This window comes from Lacerta agilis, chromosome 3, assembly GCF_009819535.1.
Source record: "Lacerta agilis isolate rLacAgi1 chromosome 3, rLacAgi1.pri, whole genome shotgun sequence".
NCBI lineage: Eukaryota > Metazoa > Chordata > Lepidosauria > Squamata > Lacertidae > Lacerta > Lacerta agilis.
This window is the reverse complement of record NC_046314.1, coordinates 22,687,465-22,715,112: the sequence shown is the minus strand read 5'-3', so window position 1 is coordinate 22,715,112 and position 27,648 is coordinate 22,687,465. Positions and strand designations below refer to the sequence as shown.

At 43.8% G+C, this 27,648-nt stretch overlaps 1 protein-coding gene across 2 annotated transcripts in view; it reads right to left on the bottom strand.

The window, feature by feature from the left end:
• Positions 1 to 27,648, bottom strand: part of ERICH1 (glutamate rich 1) — a 58,482-nt gene that overhangs the window by 5,918 nt on the left and 24,916 nt on the right. For both annotated transcript variants that reach the window (XM_033143006.1, XM_033143007.1), the window contains one exon: positions 1,253 to 1,621. In XM_033143006.1, the coding sequence (XP_032998897.1) occupies positions 1,253 to 1,621 (369 nt within the window). The remainder of the gene's footprint in view (positions 1 to 1,252; positions 1,622 to 27,648) is intronic.

Below are 27,648 nucleotides of genomic sequence, written 5' to 3'. Positions count from 1 at the left end.
TAGGAACAAGATAACCAACTACAGCTATTTGTAGCTTTAGAGTTATCTATTGTAGCAGGGATGAAAGACGAACGTAAAAGCAAATTCCTTCCAGCGTTATGTCCTGTCACTTTTTGCTCTCTTTCATCCCAGTCTTTCAATCATCTACCGTTACCACCATTAATCATTCAAGCTGTGCAGTTTTAAACTTGCACTTTGCAATGGTGCAGGAAAATATGCAGATCTGTCCGCAGAACCACTAAGTCATAAACAGTTTGCCATGAGGGGTGGCCTCTATGTAGTTTGGAGTTGAAGTGGTCACTGTATCACAGGTTCTGAGAACAGGGCCTTGGAAGTTTGTCAACGTTTCTGTCTGAAATCATAGGATGAAATCATATTCTGTGACACTGCCTGGTTGCTTCAAGTTTCAAGTCAAGTCTTTCTTGCCACTGGGTTATACAGAAAAATGAGCAATGCCAGTGTTTAATTCATGCCCATAGAAATAAATTCCACTGACATCAATGAAGCTTATTTTAAGTATGCTTAGCCAACACGATGGCCTTCAAATGTTGTTAGGAGTTTAGCTCCTATCATCTCTTGCCAGCATGGCCCAATGGTCAGAAAAAATGGACGTTTTAGTTCAGTAACAGCTGGATGGCACCACATTAGCTACCCGGACTTAGGATATAATTCTGGTTGTGTGATCCACTCACAGTACAATCCTAGCCATCTCTACTCAGAAACAGGTTATACTGAATTCAATGGAGTTTACTCCCAGGGTAAGTGGGGTTAGGACTGCAGACTAAGACTGCAATCCTATGCATACTCACCTGGCAGGAAGCAGTACTGAAACCAGTGGGTCTTACTTCAGAGAAAACATGAACTGGGTTGTAAAGACAGGGTTTTTTGTAGAGAAAATGCTTTGAAAATAGTTGTCCTTCCACCAAAACACTTGTTTGCTCCAAGAGAAGCAAAAGTGCTGTATAAATATTTTTCCCCATTTGCTATTATGAATACATTATTACCAATAGTTGGGCAGTATTATTGGCTATTATGATGAGGGTACTGTATCAGGGGCTGTCACCCTGCCCATGTTTTTTTTTTCATATTCCTGTTATGTCCCCAGCAGAGTTGTCTCAGGACAGCAAGTTAAAAATTCATTCCACAGAAGAGATCTACACTTTGGGGTTTGGGGCACAAGACAGACATAGAGTAAGCATACATTTATTTCTCCAACTCCAAGTTACTGATGATACGGAGGAAATGTACCTACTGTCGGAGAAATAGATTTCTTGTGCTGCTTGCAAAAAATCCAAAATGTCATCTACGTTGCTATCTGCCTCTTCAAAGTCGGTTCTTTCCTCCCTCTCGGGCTTATATGTGAAATCTATACCAGTTGGCTTTGTCAGCAAACCAGCTGCTCTCATCTTCTCCTTTTGCCGCTTCTTTTTCATTTTCCTCTTTTTGTTTCGACTTAGATTTGTGTCGTCTGTGTGCTGCAGCTGTAAATTATCTTCAATCAGATTTTCATGCTTCCCACACTTTGTTTGGCCTCCGTGTAAATTATCCGGGTTTTGCAAAACATTCTTCCGTTTCCTCCTTCGGGTGCGCTTTCTCCGGGGCTGTCCTTGATCATTCTCCTCTGCAGGTTTAAAAGAAACATTGCAAATAAAAGTGAGAGGCAGGAAGCGACTCTTGGCCATGCTTCGTACGAATGCCCCCTTTCTCCTGTTTCTGCAATGTTTCCGCATCTCTGATACGTTGCAGAGGATTTTGTTCAGCTACAATGACGGAGATGTACGTTTAAGTGTACATGGTGCTTTACAGGGCAACGTAAGAGAAAGAAAAAAAAGGCATCTGTAACGAATCGGATCTAAGTTAAGGGATTTTCAGAAACCCACGGTGTTTTATGAGTTAATGGGCACCCCAGTTTGAGTGGCAGGTATCTCATGGGAGGCGGGACATTCCGCTCTTTAAAAGGAGGGAGCAGCCGTTAGAGAAGGTGAGTGGTGACTGGAAGCAGGAGGGCGTGGGGCCAGGATAGTGGTGGGTAGGTTAGGGTAGGTTAGGATAGGTTGAAGATGTGTATATGATGCTGAAAGAAAGAGTTTACACTGTTATGAAACTAAGCTTATAAAAGATTGCAATACTGAAACCGTTATGTTCTGAAAGGAATAAAGACTTCTTATTGTTGAGCTAAGAAAATATCATCGTTTATTTGGTACAGCGAGTTATGTATGCTCATGAGGAGGTGAACTCAGGGAAAAGACAAAACTGACCTGCAGGGTGATAGTTTGTGTCTTGGAGTTCCCTCAGGAGGGGCTAGCGGGCGGAAACCCTGGTATTGCCACAGAGTTGCTAAGAGGGCTTAGCTAACTGATATAGTGAGGGATCTAATGAAAGAGAGACCCCGAACTGTAGGCAAAGGAGAGGTTAACCCCTGAAGCCCAGAGCAGAGGATATAACCAGCCACGGCCGCTGGACAGGAAAACTCCCGTTACTAAGAGATTCCCAGATTATTAATAAAAGGGGATTGACATCACAGACAGACCTCAGAGGGACAGGTGGGGTGGATTGAAATTTGACCCAGAACACCTGATTAGAAATTCACTTAGTAACAAGGGGAGAGTGTGAAGTGGAGGTTCGCATCCACCTGTAACAAGGAGCTGAAAGCCTGTATTTCAACAATAGGGAGACACAAACACAAAAAGAGGGGAGAAAGGAAGGCAGAGGAAATGAGAGGTGTGAACCAGTGCCAGTTCACATACTTAGGATTTAGTTTAGTTAGGGATAAGTTATAGACTACTGCTGCAGGCTTCACTGGAAAAGGATTTAAAGGGAGAAGGGTGGCATCAGAGAGGACCAACAATGTCATGCACACCTACATCTTAATAAACCAGCAGAGGGGATTCCCAAGTTCAGGGGAAGGTCACTCACACAGCACATGCTCTCCCTACAGAAGTCCCAGCACAACCTGTGCTACCTCCAGTTCAAAAGGTGATGGGAAAGACCCCTGCCAGAGAGAGCCATTGCCAGGTGGACAATATGGGGCTAGATGGGCCAATGGTTTGATCTTGTATAAGGCAGCTTCCTATGTCCGTACACCTCTGTCATTTTTGGTGGCTTACTCTTGCACGCTATCATACACCAAATTTCAGAGCTGCGCAGAATTCAACTCAACACGCTGCAAGACAAAAGCAGGGTGCCCTGCGTCTGCCTCATCACTAATGAAGAAAATAAGAAGCGAGTGGTGTTGAAACCGTCCTCACTGGAAGGTTTTCTAGTATAGATGCTGTGAGGGATCCTACCCGCCCCCCCTAATACTTCCCCAACAGGGACACTCCCTAGGTTTCACTGACAACTAGGATGAATCCTTCAGTGTTCATATGGGAGTTGTCTCTGGGGTACCTCAGGGCTCTACGTTTGAAAACCTCTTGCCACCTATGGGATCTCCCTACCAGGGTTCCCAACTACTGCAGTTTGCCTTCCCTTTAGGCAAATAAGTGGCACGCTTGGCTTCACTGTCCAGCCCTCTGTATGACAGGAGAATAAAGAAACAGTTTTCTCTTCCACAGGAAAGCTTTGTTCTCTCCTCTTAGTCACACCTCTTAAGGTACTGATACACTGCCAGAGTCAACGAACGTTTAAGCACATTTAACTTTATTAGGTAACTAGAAAACATGGATGTCTTGGGTTATTACTGGTACAAATCTTCTTCTCATGTAATTCAGCTTTGTTATAATATTTCCTGCATCTCTTTGGCAATGGTAATGATCTCTCCTCGCATTTCCCAAAGCCTAACCTCTCCTTTTTTCTCTCTAACCCTCCACCCCCAACTGCCAAACCCCCAACTGCCTTTCAATGGTTGTTCCCCCTCCTTTTAGAATGCCAACTAGCTCCGCCTCCCAGGGAACACCTACCTAACATGGGAGTGATAGGTTAACCCATGATGAACCTGAATCATCAGCAGGCATTATTCAGCCACAGATGCCTCCTCCCACCTCTTCTAAACCCAATTGTTCTCCATTATAGCTGCCACAGTTATTCACATGCCTTGGTATTTATCCATAAAACTGAACTGTTGCAGTAAGCCCATAACTTACATGGGGGTTACGTTCCAGGGATCTTTTCTTGGATGCTCATTCATTCATTCATTCATTCATTGTGCACAAATAAATGTGTGTAAGTTGTGGGCTTCCTGTACTTGCATTTTCTTTAAAAACAAACAAAACGGGATCTGGCTGCTCATTTAGACTCTCACTATCTTCCTCTCTCTATCATAGCTTTCTTATTTGCCTAATTATCCGGATAGATCCGATACCACGTAGTCCAGCCCTGACTCAGTGTTCAGCCAGTTTGGCTCAGAACCAATCTTTGCTCCCAAAGCCTGAAGTAATCCGCGACCCTTAACTCTGCCTCAGATACGCTGCTCCGGAGAGCACATCTGCCTGTCAAAGCCATTGAACCTCTGCCAGATGCCTTGGACTACCTCCTGTCCCAGCTAATAACAATCCTTTATGTGGCCTAACTAAAATACTACCTCTCGTAAATCTCATGAAGTATATTTTAAAAGTAGAGTGAAGAAAACACAACCCCACTACCATTTAGGAACTTTTCTTCTTAACCGCTTTAAATGGTAAACTGGCACCCAGCATTCTTGCTGAATGAAGGCAAGGACACTGGAATCACTGGCAGGCAGAAGAAGCAGTGCATTTCCCAGGACATGGTCTGAAGTTGCAGGATTCAGCAAACCTTGCAGAAACTAAGCTGGTCTGGGTCAGTACCTCACTGGAAGACTGCCTGCAAACCCCATGTTATCTGCCTTGAGTTCCAAGTTGGAAGAAACGATATAGATAAGCTGAACAAAATAAATAAAGCAAACTTTGCTCTTCTTTTCTAAATTCGCTTACAATTTAATTCCATAGGACCAATCTATAGACTAGAAGTGGACAACTCATTTAGGGGTTTTTGTTTTAAGCGGATTTGCATTAATTTGTCTCCACTTGCAAAGCTTAGACGGGAGACCCACCAAGAATTAGAACAGCCTCTACCACCTATTTGACAAAACCACATCATACTAGACTAAGGACAGTATAGTGCTTATAGTGGAGAGATAGGACTAGTAGAGCCCGGGTCCAAATCCCCACTTAGTCATGAAACTCATTGGGTGGACCCTGGGCTAATTGTTATCTCCCACTCTACATGATTGTTTGTAAGGATAGAAAAGGAGAGAGAGAGAGAGAGAGGGAAAATGCCTTCCACCCTGAATTCCTTGAAGAGCAGGAAATAAACTGTAATGTACATCATTCTGTAATCCTCTCTCCCTCTCCATATATGATCACATAATAGAACCTTATTCGTAGCCATGCCAATGGCTCTGATAAGGCTGTCCCAGGAACCTGCCAAGGCAACCCTGATGGAAGAGAGTAATGTATGAGCGTCGACTGCCTTTAAAATGCTTTATTTCCACTGGCATGGCCTTTAGCATCCAATATTTGTCTGGCGGCTTCCCCGTAACTCATCTCCAGTCTTTGTAATAATAAATTTTCTCTAAAGATGAGGAGCCGCAATTTTATTTTTGCTCCCTGTCCTTTCTTGAGCTTTGTTATCTATGATACGCTTCCTCTCTTTCAATACCAGGCATCAGACCGTCAGTTTCTTCTTAGCTGACAAATGTGTGACTCACTGCAGAGTAGTCTGTGGTACTTTCTACAAAGGAGGCGACAGCAGGGAATAAAAATACATTTGCAATTCAATAATAATAATAATAATAATAATAATTTATTATTTATACCCCGCCCATCTGGCCGGGTCTCCCCAGCCACTCTGGGCGGCCTCCAACAAATATCAAAATACAGTACAAAGTCACAAATTAAAAACTTCCCTAAACAGGGCTGCCTTTAGGTGTTTTCTGAATGTCAGGTAGTTGTTTATTCCCTTGACTTCTGACGGGAGGGCGTTCCACAGGGCGGGCGCCACTACCGAGAAGGCCCTCTGCCTGGTTCCCTGTAGTTTTGCTTCTCGCAGTGAGGGAACCGCCAGAAGGCCCTCGGCGCTGGATCTCAGTGTCCGGGCTGAATGATGGGGGTGGAGACGCTCCTTCAGGTATACAGGACCGAGGCCGTTTAGGGCTTTAAAGGTCAACACCAACACTTTGAATTGTGCTCGGAAACGTACTGGGAGCCAATGCAGATCTCTCAGGACCGGTGTTATGTGGTCCCGGCGGCCACTCCCAGTCACCAGTCTAGCTGCCGCATTCTGGATTAATTGCAGTTTCCGGGTCACCTTCAAAGGTAGCCCCACGTAGAGCGCATTGCAGTAGTCCAAGCGGGAGATAACCAGAGCATGCACCACTCTGACAAGACAGTCTGCGGGCAGGTAGGGTCTCAGCCTGCGTACCAGATGGAGCTGGTAGACAGCCGCCCTGGACACAGAATTAACCTGCGCTTCCATGGACAGCTGTGAGTCCAAAATGACTCCCAGGCTGCGCACCTGGTCCTTCAGGGGCACAGTTACCCCATTCAGGACCAGGGAGTCCCCCACACCCGCCCGCCTCCTGTCCCCCAAAAACAGTACTTCTGTCTTGTCAGGATTCAACCTCAATCTGTTAGCCGCCATCCATCCTCCAACAGCCTCCAGGCACTCACACAGGACCTTCACCGCCTTCACTGGTTCTGATTTAAAAGAGAGGTAGAGCTGGGTGTCATCTGCATATTGATGAACACCCAACCCAAACCCCCTGATGATCTCTCCCAGCGGCTTCATATAGATATTAAAAAGCATGGGGGAGAGGACAGAACCCTGAGGCACCCCACAAGTGAGAGCCCAGGGGTCTGAACACTCATCCCCCACCACCACTTTCTGAACACGGCCCAGGAGGAAAGAGCGGAACCACTGTATAACAGTGCCCCCAGCTCCCAACCCCTCTAGCCGGTCCAGAAGGATGTTATGGTCGATGGTGTCAAAGGCCGCTGAGAGATCCAGCAGAACCAGGAAACAGCTCTCACCTTTGTCCCTAGCCCGCCGGAGATCATCAACCAGCGCGACCAAGGCAGTTTCAGTCCCATGATGAGGCCTGAATCCTGATTGGAAGGGATCCAAATGGTCCGCATCTTCCAGGCGTGCTTGGAGTTGTTCAGCAACCACCCGCTCAATCACCTTGCCCAAGAATGGTAAATTTGAGACTGGGCGATAGTTGGCCATATTGGCCGGGTCTAGAGATGTTTTTTTAAGAAGCGGTTTAATGACCGCCTCTTTCAGCGGGTCTGGAAAGATTCCCTCGCAGAGGGAAGCATTCACCACCGCGCAGAGCCCATCGCCCAGCCCTTCCCGGCTAGCTTTTATAAGCCAGGATGGGCAAGGATCTAGGAGACAGGTGGTCGGTTTCACTCGTCCAAGCAGCCTGTCCACATCCTCGGAGGTAACAGATTGGAATTGATCCCATGAAACATGACTAGACAGGGCTCTAGCACTCTCCCGCCCCGGCCCTGCTCCCACGGTGGAGTCTACCTCCTTCTGAATCTGAGCGACTTTATCTGCAAAAAACTTTGCAAAAGCATTGCAGGAGATCTTGGGGTCCCTACCAGACCCCGGTGACAAAGGTGGTTCTGCTAGGTTGCGAACCACCTGGAAGAGTCTCCTGCTGCTGTTTTCTGCAGATGCAATAGAAACAGCGAAGAAGGTCCTCTTCGCTGTCGCCATTGCCACTTGGTAGGCTCGAAGTTGAGCTCTAGCCCGTGTCCGGTCTGATTCAGAATGAGTTTTCCGCCACCGGCGCTCTAGCCGTCTCAGCAACTGTTTCATCGCCCTCAGCTCCGGGGAAAACCACGGAGCTGTCCGGGCTCCATGCAATCGGAGAGGACGCTTCGGAGCCAGACAGTCAATAGCCCTGGTTAACTCCGCATTCCAGCGGGCCACCAGGGAATCAACTGAAAGGCCATCAACATGGGATAATGCATCCCCTACCACTCTCTGGAAGCCAATTGGATCCATTAAGTAGCGGGGGCGGACCATCTGAATCGGTCCCACCTCCCTGCAGAGGGGAAGGGTCGCAGAGAAGTCCAGTTGCACCAGGAAGTGATCTGACCATGGCACTTCTTTTGTTTCACTTTTACTTAGTGTCAGATCACCAACATCCATAGAGGTAAACACCAGGTCTAAGGCATGTCCGCGGCTATGAGTTGGACCAGACTTATTCAGGGACAGCCCCATGGAGGCCATGCTTTCCACGAAGTCCCGAGCGGCCCCTTGTAAGGTCGTGTCGGCATGGATGTTAAAATCCCCTAAGACAACCAAACTAGGTGTCTCCAGGAGTATATCCGCCACGACCTGAAGCAGCTCGGGCAGGGAATCCTTGGTGCAGCGGGGAGGTCGGTACACCAAAAGGAATCCTGTACTGCCCCTATTGCCCAACTTCCAGAACATGCACTCAGAAAACTGGGTCTTCCCAATAGGACTGCAACCCCCCCTCCCCGCCCAGATGGCCTGGGTTGCTGTGCGTAAGAGAAACCTGGTGGACAAGCAGCGGCAAGGACAGGCCCATCTGCTTCATCCAACCAAGTCTCTGTTACACATGCCAGGTCAAATCCTCCATCCACAATCAAGTCGTGGATGGCAGTGGTTTTGTTAATCATTGACCTGGCATTACACAGCAACACTTTCAGGTCATGTGGGTATCCCCTGCTGATTCCAGTATCCATCCGGTCAGGACCAGACCTGGAGGCAGGGATAGTCTTCAGACAACGACTAAACCTGCCTCCTCGGTAATGACATGGTCTGGTCTTAGCGTGACTCCTCCTCCTGCCCATGATCACTGATATCGGGTGTCTTTCCAAGACTACCCCCCCTGTGGAACCTGCCCCAGCCATCCTGTTGGCTGAGGCCCAATCCCAGGCAGCCCTACCCCTATCCCCTTAAAAAACAAATAAAGACCATACACTAAATTAACAAAATAGTACAAATAAAAAACAGAGAACAACGCTAAAATTAAACTAAACATTTGCCCCACCCCAAACAAAAAATAATAAAATGATATAAAAACCACCATTAAAACAAATTAAAAGTGCAGCAGTGAGTGCAGGCCACGCCCCCCAAGCCAGTTGGAATTGGCAGGAGAAGGGAGCGGCCTTCCAAACACTCACAAGCAAGCGGCAGCATCTTGGCATAGCAAAGACCGAAATAATTTGCACTGGGTACCTACATTCAAGAGAGCTTCACCTGCGTGACATTTGAAATAGTCATCTTTTGCAGGCAGGTGAGAAGTAGAACAAATGCCTGTGAAATATCAGCAATGTAAAGGTAAAGGTAAAGGGACCCCTGACCATCAGGTCCAGTCGTGTCCGACTCTGGGGTTGCGGCGCTCATCTCGCTTTATAGGCCAAGGAAGCCGGCGTTTGTCCGCAGACAGCTTCCGGGTCATGTGGCCAGCATGACAAAGCCGCTTCTGGCGAACCAGAGCAGCACACGGAAACGCCGTTTACCTTCCCGCTGGAGCGGTCCCTATTTATCTACTTGCACTTTGATGTGCTTTCGAACTGCTGGGTGGGCAGGAGCTGGGACCGAGCAACGGGAGCTCACCCCGTGGCAGGGATTCGAACCGCCCCTGGCAACAAAATAAGTAGAAAATAAAATAAAATAAAAATAATACTAAAAACGATGGAAAGAAGAAAGAGTCCTCACCAGAGAGGGATGGCAAATCAAGCTGTTGAACTACGATGAAATGGCAAAACTGACCAGAAAGCCCAGGAACCAAGAAAACAAAAACTTTAAGAACGGGGGGAAATTTATAATTTACTTAGGAGACCACTGTAAGCAGATGAAAACATTAGCAGGATTCTATTATCACTTGTAATGTATCAAAAACTATTGACAATATGGACAGATACAAAATATAGATTATGAAATAATACGCAGTTGAAAATGTTGACAATAGGACCATTGGAGGAGATGGCGGGAAGTCTCGAGATTCAGAAAAATTTCTATATACGGATACGTATTTGGTATTGTTACAACTTTACACTTTTAATATAAAAATGATTTCAAATAAATAAATAAATACAATACAATACTGAAAATGGATGTTAAAGAAAACCCAGCTGTTTTGGCTTCACTTCTTTTTAAGAAATTATAACACAATGGAGAACTAGCATGGAGCCTTTGACAGGCCATTGGACGTGTATCAGGAAGACATTGGATTAGAAATTTGGTAACTACGGTTACTAGAGAGCCTTGGACTAGTCACCTACACCACAGAGTTGCTGATAAAATGGCCCGGCTCCCAGTATTCACCATGATATTCTTTGGACCGAGGATGATAAACACAACCATTCACAAATACAGCTGACTGAAATTTGCACACCACAGCATTTACTATTATGCATGTACTCAACGTGGGAAGGTCTAAGGGGTGAAGATAAGGAAAGCAGAGGAGGCAAAATATAACTTAGACTGTTTCTTGGGTGGGTGGGGAGGAAGTGTGCAACTCCATAGGCTCAGAGCTTCTTCAGTTTAGCACCTGCAACAACTAATTGCTATTAAGAAAGCAGTTCTGTGGTAAGATTATCCTCTTTACCTTGCAACTAAAAAAAGTGCCAGGTGGTTTTACTGGAACAGTTATTCATAACCTGAGGATACATATTTTTTTAAATCAATTTTTTAAATGTACCTTAACAGTAGCCTTCTCTTTTTTGGTTCAACTTTTGCAGGTTTCAGAATTGCACTTTGAAGTAGAAAAAAAACTGTTTAATTCCAGAAGGCTTCAAAGAATTCGGGGTGGGAACATACAACTCCAGCTGCCGCAGAGACAAAAGCTCCGCAGACAATAAAATCGTGTTTATTAAACAATGTAAGAGTCATTAACATTTGCGGTTTCAGTGGACATAAATTTTGATGGACCAAAGGAATCTGGTTATTACAAATATTAGATGGAGAAGGAATCTTGGGTGTCTCTTAGTGCAGACCCAGGTCATTGAGCCTGAACTTCTTACTTGTTTTTTTTTTTGGGGGGGGGGACAGGATGGCTGGGATAGAAGCAGGCCTGCATGCCCAACAATCCAATTCCACTAATTCCCAGCTCTCACAACCAAAACGTACATAATTATGACCAGTGTGCAAAACATCATTACTTATTTGCATCATCATGCTTCCCCACAAAGCACTGTGATTGGAGTGGCCTTGGAAAACCACACACTGTGATTAAAAGCTAGAATTGTCTATCAAAATGAAAGAACTCCCACCAGCCTCTCTACCCTCCCCTTCTCTCAAGTTGTGGGGGTTCCCCCAGAGAAATGGTTTCAATTCACGGGGGGGGGGGGAGATGGGGAAGGTAGCGCATTTAACCTTTCTGGGGAAAACAGAGGCAACAGACCTACTTGGATGTTTTTTTTGGGGGGGGCCAGGTACGTATTGAGCATCATGGTTAACAGCACAACCTGACTTGCGAACCTGAGAGTCTGCCTCAAACCACCCTGATTCACTTCGTTTGGGGTACACAAAGAACGAATGCACACGCCGAGTACTGGTATTTTTTCCTTCCATAAGAGGCAACTTGATGCATTCACGCCAGAATTGGAGTCTGCACACACACATGAAGAAAACTGAACTAGCTTTCTAACGCAATCTGATATTCAACATGTATATGTATGTATGAAAAGGACTGGTCTGCCAGAAAAGAAACTTAGTAGAACAAAGAGGAGTTATTGGTGGGGAAATATGTTATAAAATTACTATCCTGTATTGCAAGCGTTACTCACAGTTCAAACTGTCAGCTACTGAAAACAATTAGTGTTTCGGCTCACTTCTGTGTGACAGCCAATTTACAGCTGAGAATTTCTACCCCATGCCAATACCGCTATTGGCAATCTAAACCCCATGAGAAAAAGTAGTTTCCAGATGATGGGAACAAAATTCACTTTCCGAGCACATTTTTCCAATTCCTCCAGTGAGCTAATAGTGGATAGATTCCTATCTTTGCTGAATTCTATCTGCCAATTATTTTCAATAAAATAAAATAATCTCCCTTGCCTGCCTTTCAGTTGAAAACATCCATGATAGTGAAATCAGGATAGAAAAAAGACACCAGAAGTTCTGTAAAACCCAGTATTCCCCCCCCCCCAGCATTACCATCTGATTAACCTTCTCTAAAGGAAATGGCTAACTGAAAGCCACCCCAAAGCTTTGCAATGGACCGTGGGAACACGGTCAAGTTTTCCTAGTTATGTCTTCTGCTCTCTCTTTATTAAAGACAAGGATTTCCCTCTAGATGACAAACAGCTGTCCTTAAGAAAACTGTGGCAAGAAACAGTGTTTTGATCTTTTCTTCTGTGTTGGTGGGGGCCTGGCACCCCAATATTGGGGAAGCAGCCATTCACTGCCAACACTTCCAGTGTGGTGTAGTGGTTAAGAGTGGTAGACTCATAATCTGGGGAACCGGGTTCGTGTCTCCGCTCCTCCACATGCAGCTGCTGGGTGACCTTGGGCTAGTCACACTTCTCTGAAGTCTCTCAGCCCCACTCACCTCACAGAGTGTTTGTTGTGGGGGAGGAAGGGAAAGGAGAATGTTAGCCGCTTTGAGACTCCTTCGGGTAGTGAAAAGCGGGATATCAAATCCAAACTCCTCTCCTCCTCCTCCTCCTCCTCCTCCTCCTCCTCCTCTAGAATGTCAGGTTCAGTGGCAAAGCACACAGCTGTGCCCTGGAGAAGAGGCAACTTGTCTCACACCACCGTCTGCCAAGTGATCTTTCCTGTTGCCAGGGCAGATGCAGAGCTAGCGACCCGCAATGTTGTAAGGACATTTTGGTCGCCGGGAGTTTTCATACGTGGACAGCCTGGAAATGATATGCTTTGGAAGCCAGGCCACGGCTTGGCAAAAAGGGCACCTTGAGCCAAATCAGATTTTGTCGTCCTGTGTGCCACTCACTTCCTGTGTGCACTTAGTGAAACTGACATTGGTTACAGAAGCAAGCAGGAGGAGCGTGATGGGAGAAGAGAGCACACCAATTCTGTTTTATTTTTAGGTTGGCTTAAAAAAAAAAACTCTTAAAAAGAAAAAGGAAAAAAGGAAGAAACGGTCTGCGATAGCTTCGAACATATATAATTGAATGATGATGATCTTGATCTGTTAAGACAGCAGGCTGGAGTGTTTCTTCAAGTAGTTACACCCATCAATCCTTTCGGATTACGGTGGTGGATTAGAGAGTCTCATTGGCCAGCAACAAGATTGCCAAAGTCCATTATTTTGAACAAATAGAGCTTTTGTTTCCAGTATCCAGTGGAAAACCAGTTTCTACAGTACAAGGTCATACCGAAAAAGAAGGAAGTAAGAAAGCAAAAACAGACAGACTTTCCCAGGGTATTAACTGCACATTTCCTCTAGAACTAGGCAATCCATGCCTTCCTCCAATATGCATTTAAAAATCCACCCAGACTTCTACAGTATATAATATAGAAGTATATCATTCACTCAAGAGAGTATATGTTAACGAAACAACATTGTACAGCTTGGGACCCCCCCACACCTAAATAATAATAAAAAATATAATAATAATAATCCTCCTTCCTTTTCCTCAGAAAAGGGACTCAAGGTAGCTTGCAAAAATTAAAACAAGCATGAATAAAACACATAAAGCTGTAAACATGTAAAAGATAGTAATTAAAAAGTAATTGAGTTATAATAGAATTAACATGATCTAAAGCAAATTTATAAAATCTAATATGTCTAGAAAAAACAGCAACAACATGACATGATGAATAGACCTTTCCTTAAAAACAGTCAGATCTCAGAAGCCTGCTGGAATAAAACAGTCTTCATCTGCTGGCAGAAGAACAAGGAGCAATGTGGGAGAAACCACAGAGGCGGTTGCCCTGGGCGCAAAATTCTTTGGATTTGCAAAATTTCAAAAGCAAAAAAAAAAAAAAAAAAAAAAAAAAAAAAAAAAGTAGTAATAATAATAATAATAATAAAACTAATAAATACAAAAGGATGCTACTAAAGCAGAAGTGGTTCTTTGTGGGTTCTCCTATGGAAAAACAACAACAGTGCTGTAGGTGGTATAGTACACATTCCACCTAAATCTTGCTCCTTAAAGAGCTCTCATTTATTTTATATATTTAAATTATTTATATTCCAGTCTTTAACCATTTTGCCCATGGCACATCAACCTTCAGTTGCAATCCCACTTTCAAAGCTCATGAAAAACACGTATAAAAGCAGAGGAAGCCATATTGCTCCATCAATACTTTTATTAGCATCCACCCAAATGGGAGTGTGGAAATTCTCTCTCTCTTCAATCTCCTCCACCTTTGACTTCCTCCGATGCAGGGACCTGTGAACTCAACAACTTGCTCACTATTTTTTGGTGTCTTGGTTGGTCTTAATAACAACGCTGCCAGATTGTGGATAATAGGAACAACCGAGAAAATATAATACAGTCCATGGCGAGAGAACGTGGCTAGGCTCGAGATTCCAGATCACCCGTCAAATAGGCACAATTGAGGAAGGAAGGCATTACCTCACACACAGTCTGGGGTGTTTCAGTCGCTACAGCACGAGACTCTTAATCTCAAGGTCGTGGGTTCCTGCATTGCAGGGGGTTAGAAGAGATGACCCCTGGGGCCCTTCCATCATGGATGATTCATTCATATTGGTGGTGACAATTTTACATGGGGGTTCCGTTCCTGGCCACCAACACGCATAAGCCCACTCTGCCCTGTTACATCACCATTACAGCCTCTTCTGGGTCCAAAAGCAGTAGTGTATCAATTGGATGCTCACAAAATGGTCACCATGTGTGTCTGTATGTGTGTGTCCCCCTCTATTCCTACAGTGAAGTGCTTTGCAAGCTACACACACACACACACACACATGGTTGACAGTCCAGCATTGGTACTTGAACACTGGAACTAAAATAAAATAAACATATTCTTCAGACATCAGCTTCCCTCCCCTCCAGGGAAGCAACTTCAGAAGGTGTGTATGTCAGGGCTTCATTACAGATGAGCAAGGCTCCTCTTAACTTAATTCTCAAGTGAAGTTGCACATGTTCCGACCAGTGCTGGGGTTACAAATCGCCTTATTGATGTACTGTGCTATCAGGGCTGGATTGCTGCCAGGCTATTAATCTAAAAGCCTTCAGAGCAGGGGGCTCCCATGCTTCTCTGCCCTGAGTCTCATCTGCACCCTTATCACTTTTCCGATGCGGGCAGCACCTGTTGCCAAGGCTCCCTTTTATCCGCATAGCGTTTAAAGATGCAAGTTCACTTTCGACACCTTACGCAGAGATTCGTTTGTTTGTTTTGAAAGCCAGGCAGCAAAGCATGTTCTCCTTCATGGAGAGCACGTGTTGCGGTCGGGGCTAGCAAGTCACCCCTCTGCTGCTGGGCGGGTTTGTATGGATGGCCACTACTGTGATTGGGCTCTGGCTGTCGTTGGGGAGATTTCTATGTTGCAACTTGTTGATGGACAGTCCAGAGCCTATAAATGACCCTGCACTCAGCGTCGGAGCCCTCCTGGCTTCGTGCATCGGATCGCCCGCCCTCCCGCCCTGTTATTAGGCCTCTGCATTGACCTTGCTATGCCTGTCATGGGGTCGTCTGCGTTGGAGCAGGGGCCTGGTAGGAATTTTTCCATTTGGCTGATTGGCTGGTGCCATTTGGTTTTCGCCTACTGCGTAGCAAATAGTCACAACTTGTAAGGTTGGTGGTTAGGCATTGGTTATAAATTGGTTTAGGAGGGGCAGAGTTGGCTGTGGTTGCCCCTCCTATGCTGCGAAGGGGCAGGTTGGCTGTGGTTGCCCCTTCAAGGCTGCTGCTGCAAGGGGAATTCCGTTAAAGGAATCCAGGGGCTCACCAAGCTTGTCCGTATCCCCCGGTCGGGGGCCAGGGCCCACGCAAGAGCCCCTGGGAGCATTAGGGGAGAACGGGCGCACATTCTCTCCCCAAAGCGTTTTCCCCTATACTGACTTCACAGGCGGGTGGATGTCAGTTCTGTCCCCAGCGGGACAGATAGTCTTAACCAATGCCTAAGCAACCACTCACTTATTTTGTATTCAATAAAGTTGTGGCCAAATTAATGCCAAAAACCTTAAACTTATATATGGTGTGAAGTGTGTTTTACTTGAGGGGTGCTTGGGGACCTCGACACGCAAATAAGAAACTCCCTTTAAATACAATAGTCCAAACACACAATGCTAGTCTTGGCGTGCGGTCAGTGGGCTGGGGCGACTAGGCTAGTCCTCTAAATGTTCCCCTGGCACCACCTTCCCAAAGCCCAGGAAGCTTCTTGTCTGGCTTAGGGAGAGAGGAACGCTGCTCTGACGGGTCCAAGAACCCTTCCGCAGCCTTCTTTGTTATTTCATTTCTCTCCATTTTATTTCTTTGTTAAATATATTTTTAAAAAATCATTTTTAAAAAATCTAATTTGTTTTCTGGGTTCCACCAGTTGCACCTGAGTGGTCTTCTTGTAGGTACCTGGAAGTATAATCTTCCAAGAAGGGTAGCTTTAGCAAAATCCACTTGCTTTATAGCAAGCTTTTAAAAACTGGCACCAGACAAATGCTGCGTCTAGTTCCTCAGATTGTATTTGGAAAGCACCAGTGTGAAAGCAGGATGAAAGAGCTTAAACGCGTTCTGCTTATTCACAGGTTAATAGGAACTCAACTCAACAATCAAACAAAACTAGAAATCTGAGGGAACGGGGACGTCTCGTTTGAACTATGCAGTTTTTGAGGTCATTTGAAAAACACGCCACGAATTCGGAGGACAATACTTTCGACAGCTAAAACTGAAGTGAGGTAAGTTCTACTGGTAATGTGAATAAAAGCACAAGTAGGTATTAAAATGTTCAGTTTTCTATCTCCCCCCCCCCCATTTATTTCAAATTCCAGACTGACAGGCTTGAGTAGTCAAGAGGACACTTATCTTAAAATAGCAATGGGAAGCTTTTAGTAGCAATAACACACACGGAATCTGGAACAGCAACACAAATGCATTGCAAGGTGAAACAAAGTGGAGGGGGTGTCAAATCAGTAAACAAGCAAATATAGACATTTATGGCAAACGTCCACAAATGCCTTATTTTGTGAATGTTTCACGATCACCCTAAAAGGAGAACAAAATACAGTACAAAATTACCTCCCCCCCCTGGAATTAAACAAGGCAGGAGGAATATCCCTTAAAAAACCAACACTCTCAGAATTGCTTAAGCTTTTCCTCGTCGAAGAACACCTTCTTTTTGTAAACGTAATCTGCCGTAGGCTTCTGGCTAGTTTCTACCCCAGGGTTTTCACTTTGCCACTAGGATCACACACACATCAGAGTCTGCTTGGCTTCTGCAGAGCCTTCATGAGCCCAACATCAGTACATTCCATAGACTGCTAATGTGATCCATGTCTCTGAGGAGAAGATCAGTTTAACACCGATGACAACAGTGAGACGGTTGTGGGCAGTGTGAGCCTGCACCTGCCAGCACTGCCCTCTGCAGGAACAAATTGAAGATTACTGCCATCTTGTGGGTAAGGGAAATAGCTGCACTGTAGTGCACCAAGAGGAAAGGCACGTTATTCACTCCCTCAACTTGCTACGGTGGCGGGGGGGGGGGAATACAGATACCTTACAGGTAAACTACAAACTCTTTTGCCTGCTTTTGCCCATCAGGTGCCACACATCCAGTACTGTGGGCTCCCACCCTATTAAACATCTGGTGCCTTATAGAATCATAGATTTGGAAGGGACCCCGGGGGTCATTTAGTCCAACCCCCTGCAATGCAGGAATCTTTTTGCCCAATGTGGGGCTTGAACCTGCAACCCTGAGGTTAAAGAGTCTCACGCTCTACCGACTGAGCTATACTAATGAAGACTTTAAAAAAAAGCAGGCATTTTAACTACCTTTTCAGATTACATGGTTTGCTTTATAGCTGATTTTATTTTACGGTTTTAACCTTACCGAATACCATTTAGGGACTGTGAGTTGTGAGGCATACACATATTTGAAATAAATAAGATCACTTGATGGCTGCAAAAGTGTTTATGGGAACAACAAAGGGAACAATTCAAACAGGAAGGATGCTTTGTGGTATACAAACTGAGGAAAACACACTGCTCTGTTTCCCTACTCAATGAGCAGGACTGTACTGTAGTAAAGCTTTGATTAAATAAACATTATTTTCATATAGCTGCTACACTAAAGCATAAACGCTTGAAGTCTAGCTGTGCAAACGTCTTGGAGTCAATAAACAAACAGCAGCATGATTTAAGGTGTCTTGTTCCCCAAAATGAAGAAAGAGGGGGAAGAGAAAGGAACAAGACTGTCCTCTGCTGAGTCATCTACTAGATTACAGGTTTTCCTCATTGCATAGCAGAGCAAACAGGAGAAAAAGTGCGCGAGCACCCTAATATTATATGCCCCTCCCTGGGGAATGGTGTTTTAAAATAGTTCTCTGAGCAAACAAGATCCATGCAATATATATGGTACATTTTTCAGACTCCCTCAGGCTGTAGGAAAGAGGGCTTCACGGGCAGTTCCAAGCCTGACCACAAAAGGTAGCTTTGCCTGGGCTGTTGTGGACGTCCAAGCATCATCACCAGCTTACAGCAGCAAGGTTGCTACAAGATCATCACCCATGGCTCCAGAAGCCTTGAATGTCCTGCGAGAGACTAAGGAGTCTCTGTGTACCTGTGTAGGTTGCCATGCCCTCTGTAAAGGGAGAACCAAAACGGCCAGTGAAGAGGCCCCAAAGGGGATGACCTCTGCCTCCAACTGACAACCGCATATGAAAAAGGTATGAAATGGCATCTGTTTGTCCAAGTCTGGTTTCTTCCCTCTGGGAATACACCGCATGTTCTTGAAGGGTAAAGTTTCTATTTTATGGGGCAATTGCAATTCAGCTGGATCCTTGCAAGTGCATGGATGAGGGTGGGCAGTGTGCCGAGAGTCCACACATGCACAAGGTGACCATGGAAACTGGCAAAATAAGGACAAAAAGCCCAGACATGTTTGAGGTAAAGTGGGTGGCAACCAGGGATAGGGCCTTCTTAGTGGTAGCTCCTTGGTCATAGATCTCTCTTGCCTGGCCACTCCATCAGCATCTACTTTGTGATATTTAAAACACCAAGCAAAAACTTTGCTATTTTAGGGGACTTCAATGGGACTGACTGATTCTGTTGCTAATTTCAATTTACAGGGGTACCTCAGGTTACAGACACTTCAGGTTACAGATGCTTCAGGTTATAGACTCCGCTAACCCAGAAATAGTACCTCGGGTTAAGAACTTTACCTCAGGATGAGAACAGAAATCGCACGGCGGCAGCGGTAGGCCCCATTAGCTAAAGTGGTACCTCAGGTTAAGAACAGTTTCAGGTTAAGAAAGGACCTCCAGAACAAATTAATTTCTTAACCTGAGGTACCACTGTATCTTAATTGTCTGATGGCTCTCTGCTTAGTTGTATTTTAGAATCGGTTGTTAAGTGTTTATGTTTCATTGTTTCATAATACATTGCAGTCACAAAATATGTAGTGAATTAGTCTGAACAGCAAGATGATCAATATTTTAAATAATTAAAAAGAGTAGCTGTATAACTTTTAATTTAATTTAATGAAAGATAATTTTCACAGACGGGTATTAAGGAAAAGCATAACTACAACTTTACTTTCGATAGCTTTAACAGTAAGCTTCCTAAAAATCTTACCTTCCTGTTTGTTGAAAAGGCTTTCAATTTCTTTTCCCCAACATTCAAGAAAATGGTTTTTCTTTTTCTTTTTTTGGCAGATCCCACAGACAGGATCTTATAAAACATTTTATATACAGCTTTAGCATTCTATGCCAGATAACTTTCCCAGTGCTCTACGAATGAGAGTAGTTTCTTCCAGTTTGCAGCGCAGCCACTCTTTCTGTACAATCCAAACCCTGACCAGTAGGGGCTTAACAGAGAAGTGGGGCGACCACCCCATCCACAGCCCCATTGCTTACACCATGGTGGAATGCTGGGTGGAAGGGAGGCAAATCCTAGATCAGGCTTGGACTGAGCCCAATGCCATAAACGTAGCAACAGTGGGGGGTCAGCTCTTTGTGGGCTTTCTATGGGATGCTGCTGGCGAGGATCCTATTGACGTCAATTCTGCCCACCCACACAGTCATGGAGAACTGGTAGAGTGAAGCTGGAAGAGGTTGGCAGGGTCAGGTAGAAAGAACCTCTCCCCAATCCATCAATCTATTTCCCTCACCCCACCAGTCCAGTGCTAAGGGGATTTAAATCACACTGCCAAATGCTAAAAAATTTAATGCTCAGGAAGGAATGCGCAGTCCCAGGGCTTTGACAAATCTAAAGTTTCAAGGGGGCAGTTGAAAGCACACAGAAAAACAGAAGGGCCTTTTTGACAACAAAAGCAAAAAAACTAAACGCAAGATTGTTTTGGTTCGGCTCTAATTGACTCCCAAGCGTCCCATTTTTAAAGAAACTCAGCACTAACAAAGCGAGCTAATAACCTAGTCTTCACTGTTTCATATTAAACTGCAAGCCTTCAGAATAAGCTACCTGTTCTTTTTTGTTTTTTTGTTTTGTTTTAAGTCCCTGGGACAAGGTAGGCTAGAATCAGGTAAAGGGAAGTAACTGCAATTCTAAGCATACAGCTTACTTGAAAGCACACACAAAAATCAATCCGACCAGCTTCCAAATAAAAATGGATATGATTGGGCTGCACGTCATTAACTCTCACCACACTCCAAAATGCTTTTGTAAGGCTTCCCATTTAAAAAGATATTCCAAGCACACCAGGGTGTTAAAGGGCCCAATATTTATTTATCATTCACTTGCCTTTCTGGAAGTCAGCCAGGGTGATATACAATTTCGGAACTTGGAAGGCAATAAGACACCCTATATTATTCATATTTATCTCAATGTGTTTTAAAACCATCAAAAGATAATTTGTAGGAAGAACCTGAAATTCTTCAGAAAGGCAAGGCAGTTACTGTTTCAAGTGCAGGTATGACATTGATACGAGCTAATAAAAGAAAATTACTGTTGCCTGGTAAATTTAATTCCTTTAAAACACACACACACTCAGCTCTTGTGGTAATAAATTAAAGTTTTAGAAATACTTCTCTGTGTTGTATCGTATACATTAATATTATATACCTTGACATACAGCAAGACTTCTGCCATAGTAGAAGTAGCATGCGTATTTCAGCCTTAGAGAGTCAGAAACTACAACTACAGTGGTGCCCCGCTAGACGAAAATAATTCGTTCTGTGAAAATTTTCGTCTAGCGAAGCGGCAATGAGAGCCGCGCTTTCGCTAGACAAAAAAAAAAAAAAGACAAAAATTTTTGTCTTGTGAGGCAGCCCCATAGACTTTTTCGTCTAGTGGGGCAGCCTCCCGCTAGACGAATGCCTTCGTCTAGCGAGTTTTTCGTCTAGCGAGGCATTCGTCTAGCGGGGCACCACTATAATCCAGAATGCGGCAGCTAGACTGGTGACTGGGAGCGGCCGCCGAGACCACATAACACCGGTCTTGAAAGACCTACATTAGCTCCCAGTATGTTTCCGAACACAATTCAAAGTGTTGGTGCTGACTTTTAAAGCCCTAAACGGCCTCAGTCCAGTATACCTGAAGGAGCGTCTCCACCCCCATTGTTCTGCCCGGACACTGAGGTCCAGCGCCGAGGGCCTTCTGGCGGTTCCCTCACTATGATAAGCAAAGTTACAGGGAACCAGGCAGAGGGCCTTCTCGGTGGTGGCACCTGCCCTGTGGAATATCCTCCCACCAGATGTTAAAAAGAAAAACAACTACCAGACTTTTAGAAGACATCTGAAGGCAGCCCTGTTTAGGGAAGCTTTTAATGTTTAATAGATTTTAATGTTTTGTTGGAAGCTGCCCAGAGTGGCTGGGGAAACCCAGCCAGATGGGCGGGGTATAAATAATAAATTGTTGTTGTTGTTGTTGTTGTTGCTGCACAGGAGGTAGTACTGGAGGGAGGGTGGTGGTGGTAGTAGCCTCGGTTACAGTTGGGCAGCGTTGAATAAAATTAAGGGGGCAGTGGAAGCATAAAGAATTTTTTTTTGAAACACTGTTCGTACATGTTTCATCTGTTGTGTAACAATGCTTACCACCAGTGTAACAGAGCTAAAGTTGTAGTGATTAATTTATTTTCCAAAATAAATTGATAGCAGTGCACCAGGCTCATCCTTCTCATTAGGGTCATTTTTTAAAGCTATTCGTATTTTTTATTTTAATATTATCCATCGTCATCTTAATTTCCTGCCTGTAATGTGAATGTTACTAAGGTTGATTTTAATAAATAATTTTATAATTTCCAAGCTTCAAGGTGTCTTATTGACAGCAGCATATATTTCTTTCCTACGTTGTTGGACATAGGTAAAGGTAAAGGGACCCCTGACCATCAGGTCCAGTCGTGTCCGACTCTGGGGTTACGGCGCTCATAGGCCGAGGCAGCCGCCGTTTGTCTGCCGACAGCTTCCAGGTCATGTGGCCAGCATAACAAAGTGCTTCTGGCTTACATGGTGGAAGATAAATTAAAAGCCCATAAAGGATTCAATGCGCACATCATTAAAAGATCTCTGTTGAGGGTTTGGGACAAACATAAGAACCTCTTAGAGCCAAAAACACCTAAATGGCTGTCGCCTATTGAAATTATCACCGTAAAGAAGGTAAATATGGAAAGAAGCTGGGGGAAATATAATGATTTATTGGAAGAGAGAGAAGGGATACTTAAACTGAAGAAATATGAAGACATTAAACATCATCTAACAGGATGGATACAGTACCATCAGGTTCATAGTAAGTTTAATAAGGATATGAGGCAAAAAGGCTTTTTAAACGAACCTTCTTTATTGGAAACGCACCTACTAAAAAGCGATAATAAAATAATCTCTAAAATGTATAATGTTCTGCTCGAGTGGGAAGTTAAAGACGAAATGGTAAAAGAGACAATGATTAATTGGGCAATGGATTTAGGGAAGACTATACAGTTAAAATAGTGGGGAAAACTCTGGAAGGGTGGAGGTTCACAGCTTCAGAGGGAATAAAAGAAAACATGATCAAGATGTTTTACAAATGGTACCTTACACCTGTTAAAATCCATAAGATGTATAAAACCAAAGATAATTTATGTTGGAGATGTGGGAAAGAAACAGGGACGTTCATCCATAAGAAGATTTTGAAATATAACATCAAAAGAAATCCGGAAGCCTTTTTAATAGGTATATTAGATGATGGAGTAAAAAAGGAAGATGGAAATTTGTTTTTGTATGCAGTAGCGGCTGCAAGAATCTTGATTGCATCTTACTGGAAGACACAAGAAGTACCTAGTATACAGGAATGACAAGGAAAATTATTTAGCTTCCTGGATTTGGCAAAATTAACAGAAGTGATAAGAGGTGGTAGTAATCAAAAATTTAATCAAAGATGGGAGAAATTTGGAATATATATGAAAAAACAGTGCCCGAATATAAAAACTTGGATCCATTTCTAACATTCTGTATTGGTAAAAAAGGGAAGAAAAGATTAAAAAGTTGATAAATTCACATGAAATTTGGTTAAATGATTGGAAAACGCAGTAACGAGTAAATTAAGCAACCCGGGAGGAGGGCAGGCGGAAGCCTAAGTCAAGTTTACAACTAGGTATTATGATTTATGATTAACTTGGATTGGTTATGATTTATTTATTCAAGTAGTGAATATTGATATTTTATTAATAGATAGCATGAATGAATGAATATGTATGATTTGTTTTGTTCAATTTTCTTTTTGATGCATTATGGTTATGTGTGTGTGTGATGTTTGTTTTGTTGTGTATTGTTTTTAATGTATGAATGTTATAATTCTCAATAAAGATTTATTTAAAAAAACACACACAAAAAAACAAAGTGCTTCTGGCGAACCAGAGCAGCGCACGGAAACACCGTTTACCTTCCCACCGGAGCGGTCCCTATTTATCTACTTGCACTCTGACGTGCTTTCAAACTGCTAGGTGGGCAGGACCTGGGACCAAGCAACGGGAGCTCACCCCGTGGCAGGGATTCGAACCGCCGGTTTAACCCACAGCATAGCTTAGAAATATAGAAACACAAAAGAACGCAAATTTGTAATTGCAGCTTTCTGTTTGCTTGTATAAGAATGTAGATTTTTCCCCCAGGGGCACCAAGTAATTTTTATTTATTTATTTATTGAAAAGGGGGCAATAGGCCAAATAAGTTTGGGAACTTTTGCTCTACAGCTATGCTGCAATGAAAGAAGCAGGAACGGGTGCAAAAACTCAGCATGAGGCCTTGGAAGCAGATCAGCTTACTAGCCAATGAGAGGGCTTACCAAACGCTTTTGATGATTGCATTCCACCAGTCCTCTTAACACATTCAAATTCATCTCGCCGACACCAATGCATTTGCAAATAGAAGTTAATAAATTGCTGTTAAGCAGTGTACAATTTCATTTGATGAAGATGAATAGTGTCATCCTATTCAATGCCAGTGGGCGTGGGGCAGTTAATCAAGTTGTTTACCAGCTGGAGAATGGGGGAGAGAAGAGAGAGAGAGAGAGAGAGAGAGAGAGACGCAAAAGAAATACTGGTACTTATTGCTCTTTGTAAATATGCTTTGGGGAGCACGACGATCGCATTATCTTGGCAAGAATGTGCAACTGGATAAAGACACACTGCTGAAGACAAAACAAAATAAAAAATAGAAAATTGCTTCCAGTAGCACCTTAGAGACCAACTAAGTTTGTTCTTGGTATGAGCTTTCGTGTGCATGCGCACTTCTTCAGATACACTGAAACAGAAGTCACCAGACCCTTATATATAGTGAGAGAGTGAGGAGGGGTATGACTCGGAAGGGTGGTGGGAATGGGTGATTGGCTGATGGGTGTGGAAAACCTGTTGATGACTGTTAACGACTGCAATTAGTCCTAAAGGAAAAAGCAAGGGGTGAGATGGCTAAAGCTAACTTTGTCATGTATAGTGAGATAAGAATCCAATGTCTTTGTTCAGACCAGGTCTCTCCGTGGTTTTGAGTTTGGTAATGAGTCTCAAATGTACAAATCTTTGCCGCATCCCGAAGATGAAATTCAAGTCTACTACACACATCCGCAAGATGTGCACTGCAAACTAATGCTTTATCTTTCTAATGTGACTAATGCAGCAAGATGAATTAGAAACGAGATGGCAGAAGCCTAAAGTAGCAAAATGGACTGCACCGCTGCGCTGCCGCCCCCCACCAAAATATGAAAATAATAATAATCTGCAAGTGAAAACGAGACCCGGAGAGAATGTGCTGGACTTCTGGTGGGGTTTTTCTATTGCTCTTTTTGTGGAGTTTTTGACAGGAGGGAGCATTCAAAAATTGTCCCACCCTACTCATTCCTCTATGTATATATACCAAGGTAAAGTCTGTTGCCTATGGCTGTCTTTCAGTTAATTATAAATTTGTGGTTATTACACACACACATACATACATACAGAGATTTCGCAAGATAGGATTAGTCAGGCGTGGCAATTTGCTGCCTTGCAATCTTTTCATTCAGGCAGTACTTTTGTAATTTCTGCCTCTGGTGTGTGGAAATTGAGAACACCACAAAATCAAAACGGTTCATCTACCTAGTAGTTTTGCTAAGCTTGATAGGTTTGTAGGCTTCTTGTCAATGTGATTTGAGATTATCTACATGTTGGTGATGTCTATGTATATACCGCCTCCCACTGGGTTGGCAAAAACAAAAATTTAAAAACATTCTAGAATAGCACACTTTTACATGTTTTTATATAGTTGTTTTATTGATTTGGATAATCTTATCGAATATCACTTTTATGGTGCAGACTGCTTGGAATTTTTTTTTTTTGAAATATTAAGTGGTTTAGAAATGCTTCCAAGTAAATAAATAAATGAAAAATACAGTTTGCTTCCAGCCAAGCTTTCAGACTTAAACAGTATGGGCAGAAAGCAAAAGGTAATTGTTCACCTCGTTTCAAAGGTAATTGTTCATCCTTGCTTCAATTCTGTGGCATGGAAGGAATTGGCAAAATTAATCTGATTTCTTGAGTTCCATTCACTCCATTGCCTTAAGCATTATACAAAACAGGCTCAATCAAGGCAGTTTTTGAATCATTCTGTAATAAAAGTAGAATTTCTCGTGTACCTTTTTTGTTGTTGAAAGGTCTGAAGTCAACAGCACCAATAAAAACGAAGCAAAATACAGAAATAGTATAAGCTTTCATAGCTAAATCAACTACTGTGGGGCTCAGCAGGCACTTCCTTCCTGACCAAAGTCTACAGTGGTAGCTCGAGTTACAAACGCTTCAGGTTACAAACTCCGCTAACCTGGAAGAGTTACCCCGAGTTGAGAACTTTGCCCCAGGATGAGAACGGAAATCGTGTGCCAGCGGCGCAACGGCAGCAGCAAGAGGCCCCATCAGCGAAAGCACGCCTCTAGTTAAGAACAGTTTCCGCTTAAGAAGCATTCCACCAGTCCTCTTAACACATCCAAATTCATCTCGCCGACACCAATGCATTTGCAAATAGAAGTTAATAAATTGCTGTTAAGCAGTGCACAATTACATTTGATAAAGATGAATAGTGTCATCCTATTCGATACCAGTGGGTATCTCCCTCTATCTCCATCAGTTATTGTCTGGGAAGAAGAGTAGCCTTCTTCCCTCACAAGAAGAAGAAGAAGAGTTTGGATTTGATATCCCGCTTTTCACTACCCGAAGGAGTCTCAAAGCGGCTAACATTCTCCTTTCCCTTCCTCCCCCACAACAAACACTCTGTGAGGTGAGTGGGGCTGAGAGACTTCAAAGAAGTGTGACTAGCCCAAGGTCACCCAGCAGCTGCATGTGGAGGAGTGCAGACACGAACCCGGTTCCCCAGATTACGAGTCTGTCGCTCTTAACCACTACACCAAGAGAGTGGGGCCCTAAGCTATAGCTTGTTTAGCTTATATGTAAATCCGGCACTGCTCCCACAGTTCCTCTCTGCCTTTGTAGCCATCTTCACACACCTCATCAAGGCCAATCTGTGTCTCACACAATGAGTATCAGGAGTGGTACTTTTCAACACTCATCACAAGAATACTATTATTTGAAAAGACAAATAATTTTTGTAAAGAAGAGAAACAGGCAAGCATCTTAAAGCATTGCAGAAGGTTGTTTAAAGCACAGGGGCGGGGAGAATCTCAGAAATATTCCTCTCCACTCCTCCTCCAAGATGAAGTAGCTGATGTTGGATTCTTCTTGGACACTTACAGGCTATTTCAGCACAATAGCTCAAAAATGTCAGGCACTCTTCTCGCGAAACAAAGAGCTAGGTGTGCAGGTGTTCGGGATGGAAGAGTATTTCTGGTCTGCATTTATTTTTATTTAGGTTTTTTTTATTAGAGATTTTCTTGGTTTACAAAAGTGTGTACAATGTCTCTCGCATTTTTCCATGTAACATTTTTACAGATCAATTTTGGTTGTCGAGACATTAGGCAGAAAGGGGGGGGAGGAGGTGGGTGGGATGGGGGGAGGGTGGGGGGGCGATGTTTCTTTTTTCCTTAGTATATGTAGGATTTGGTGTCAGCATCATTTGTGTTGGTTCTCTGTTGTTCACTTGTATTTCCTTGGCGGTGAGAGGTTGCGATTGGCATAGGGTGTGCTTGTTCCTTTGTGGTTGGCTGTGGTGATCTTTGGTT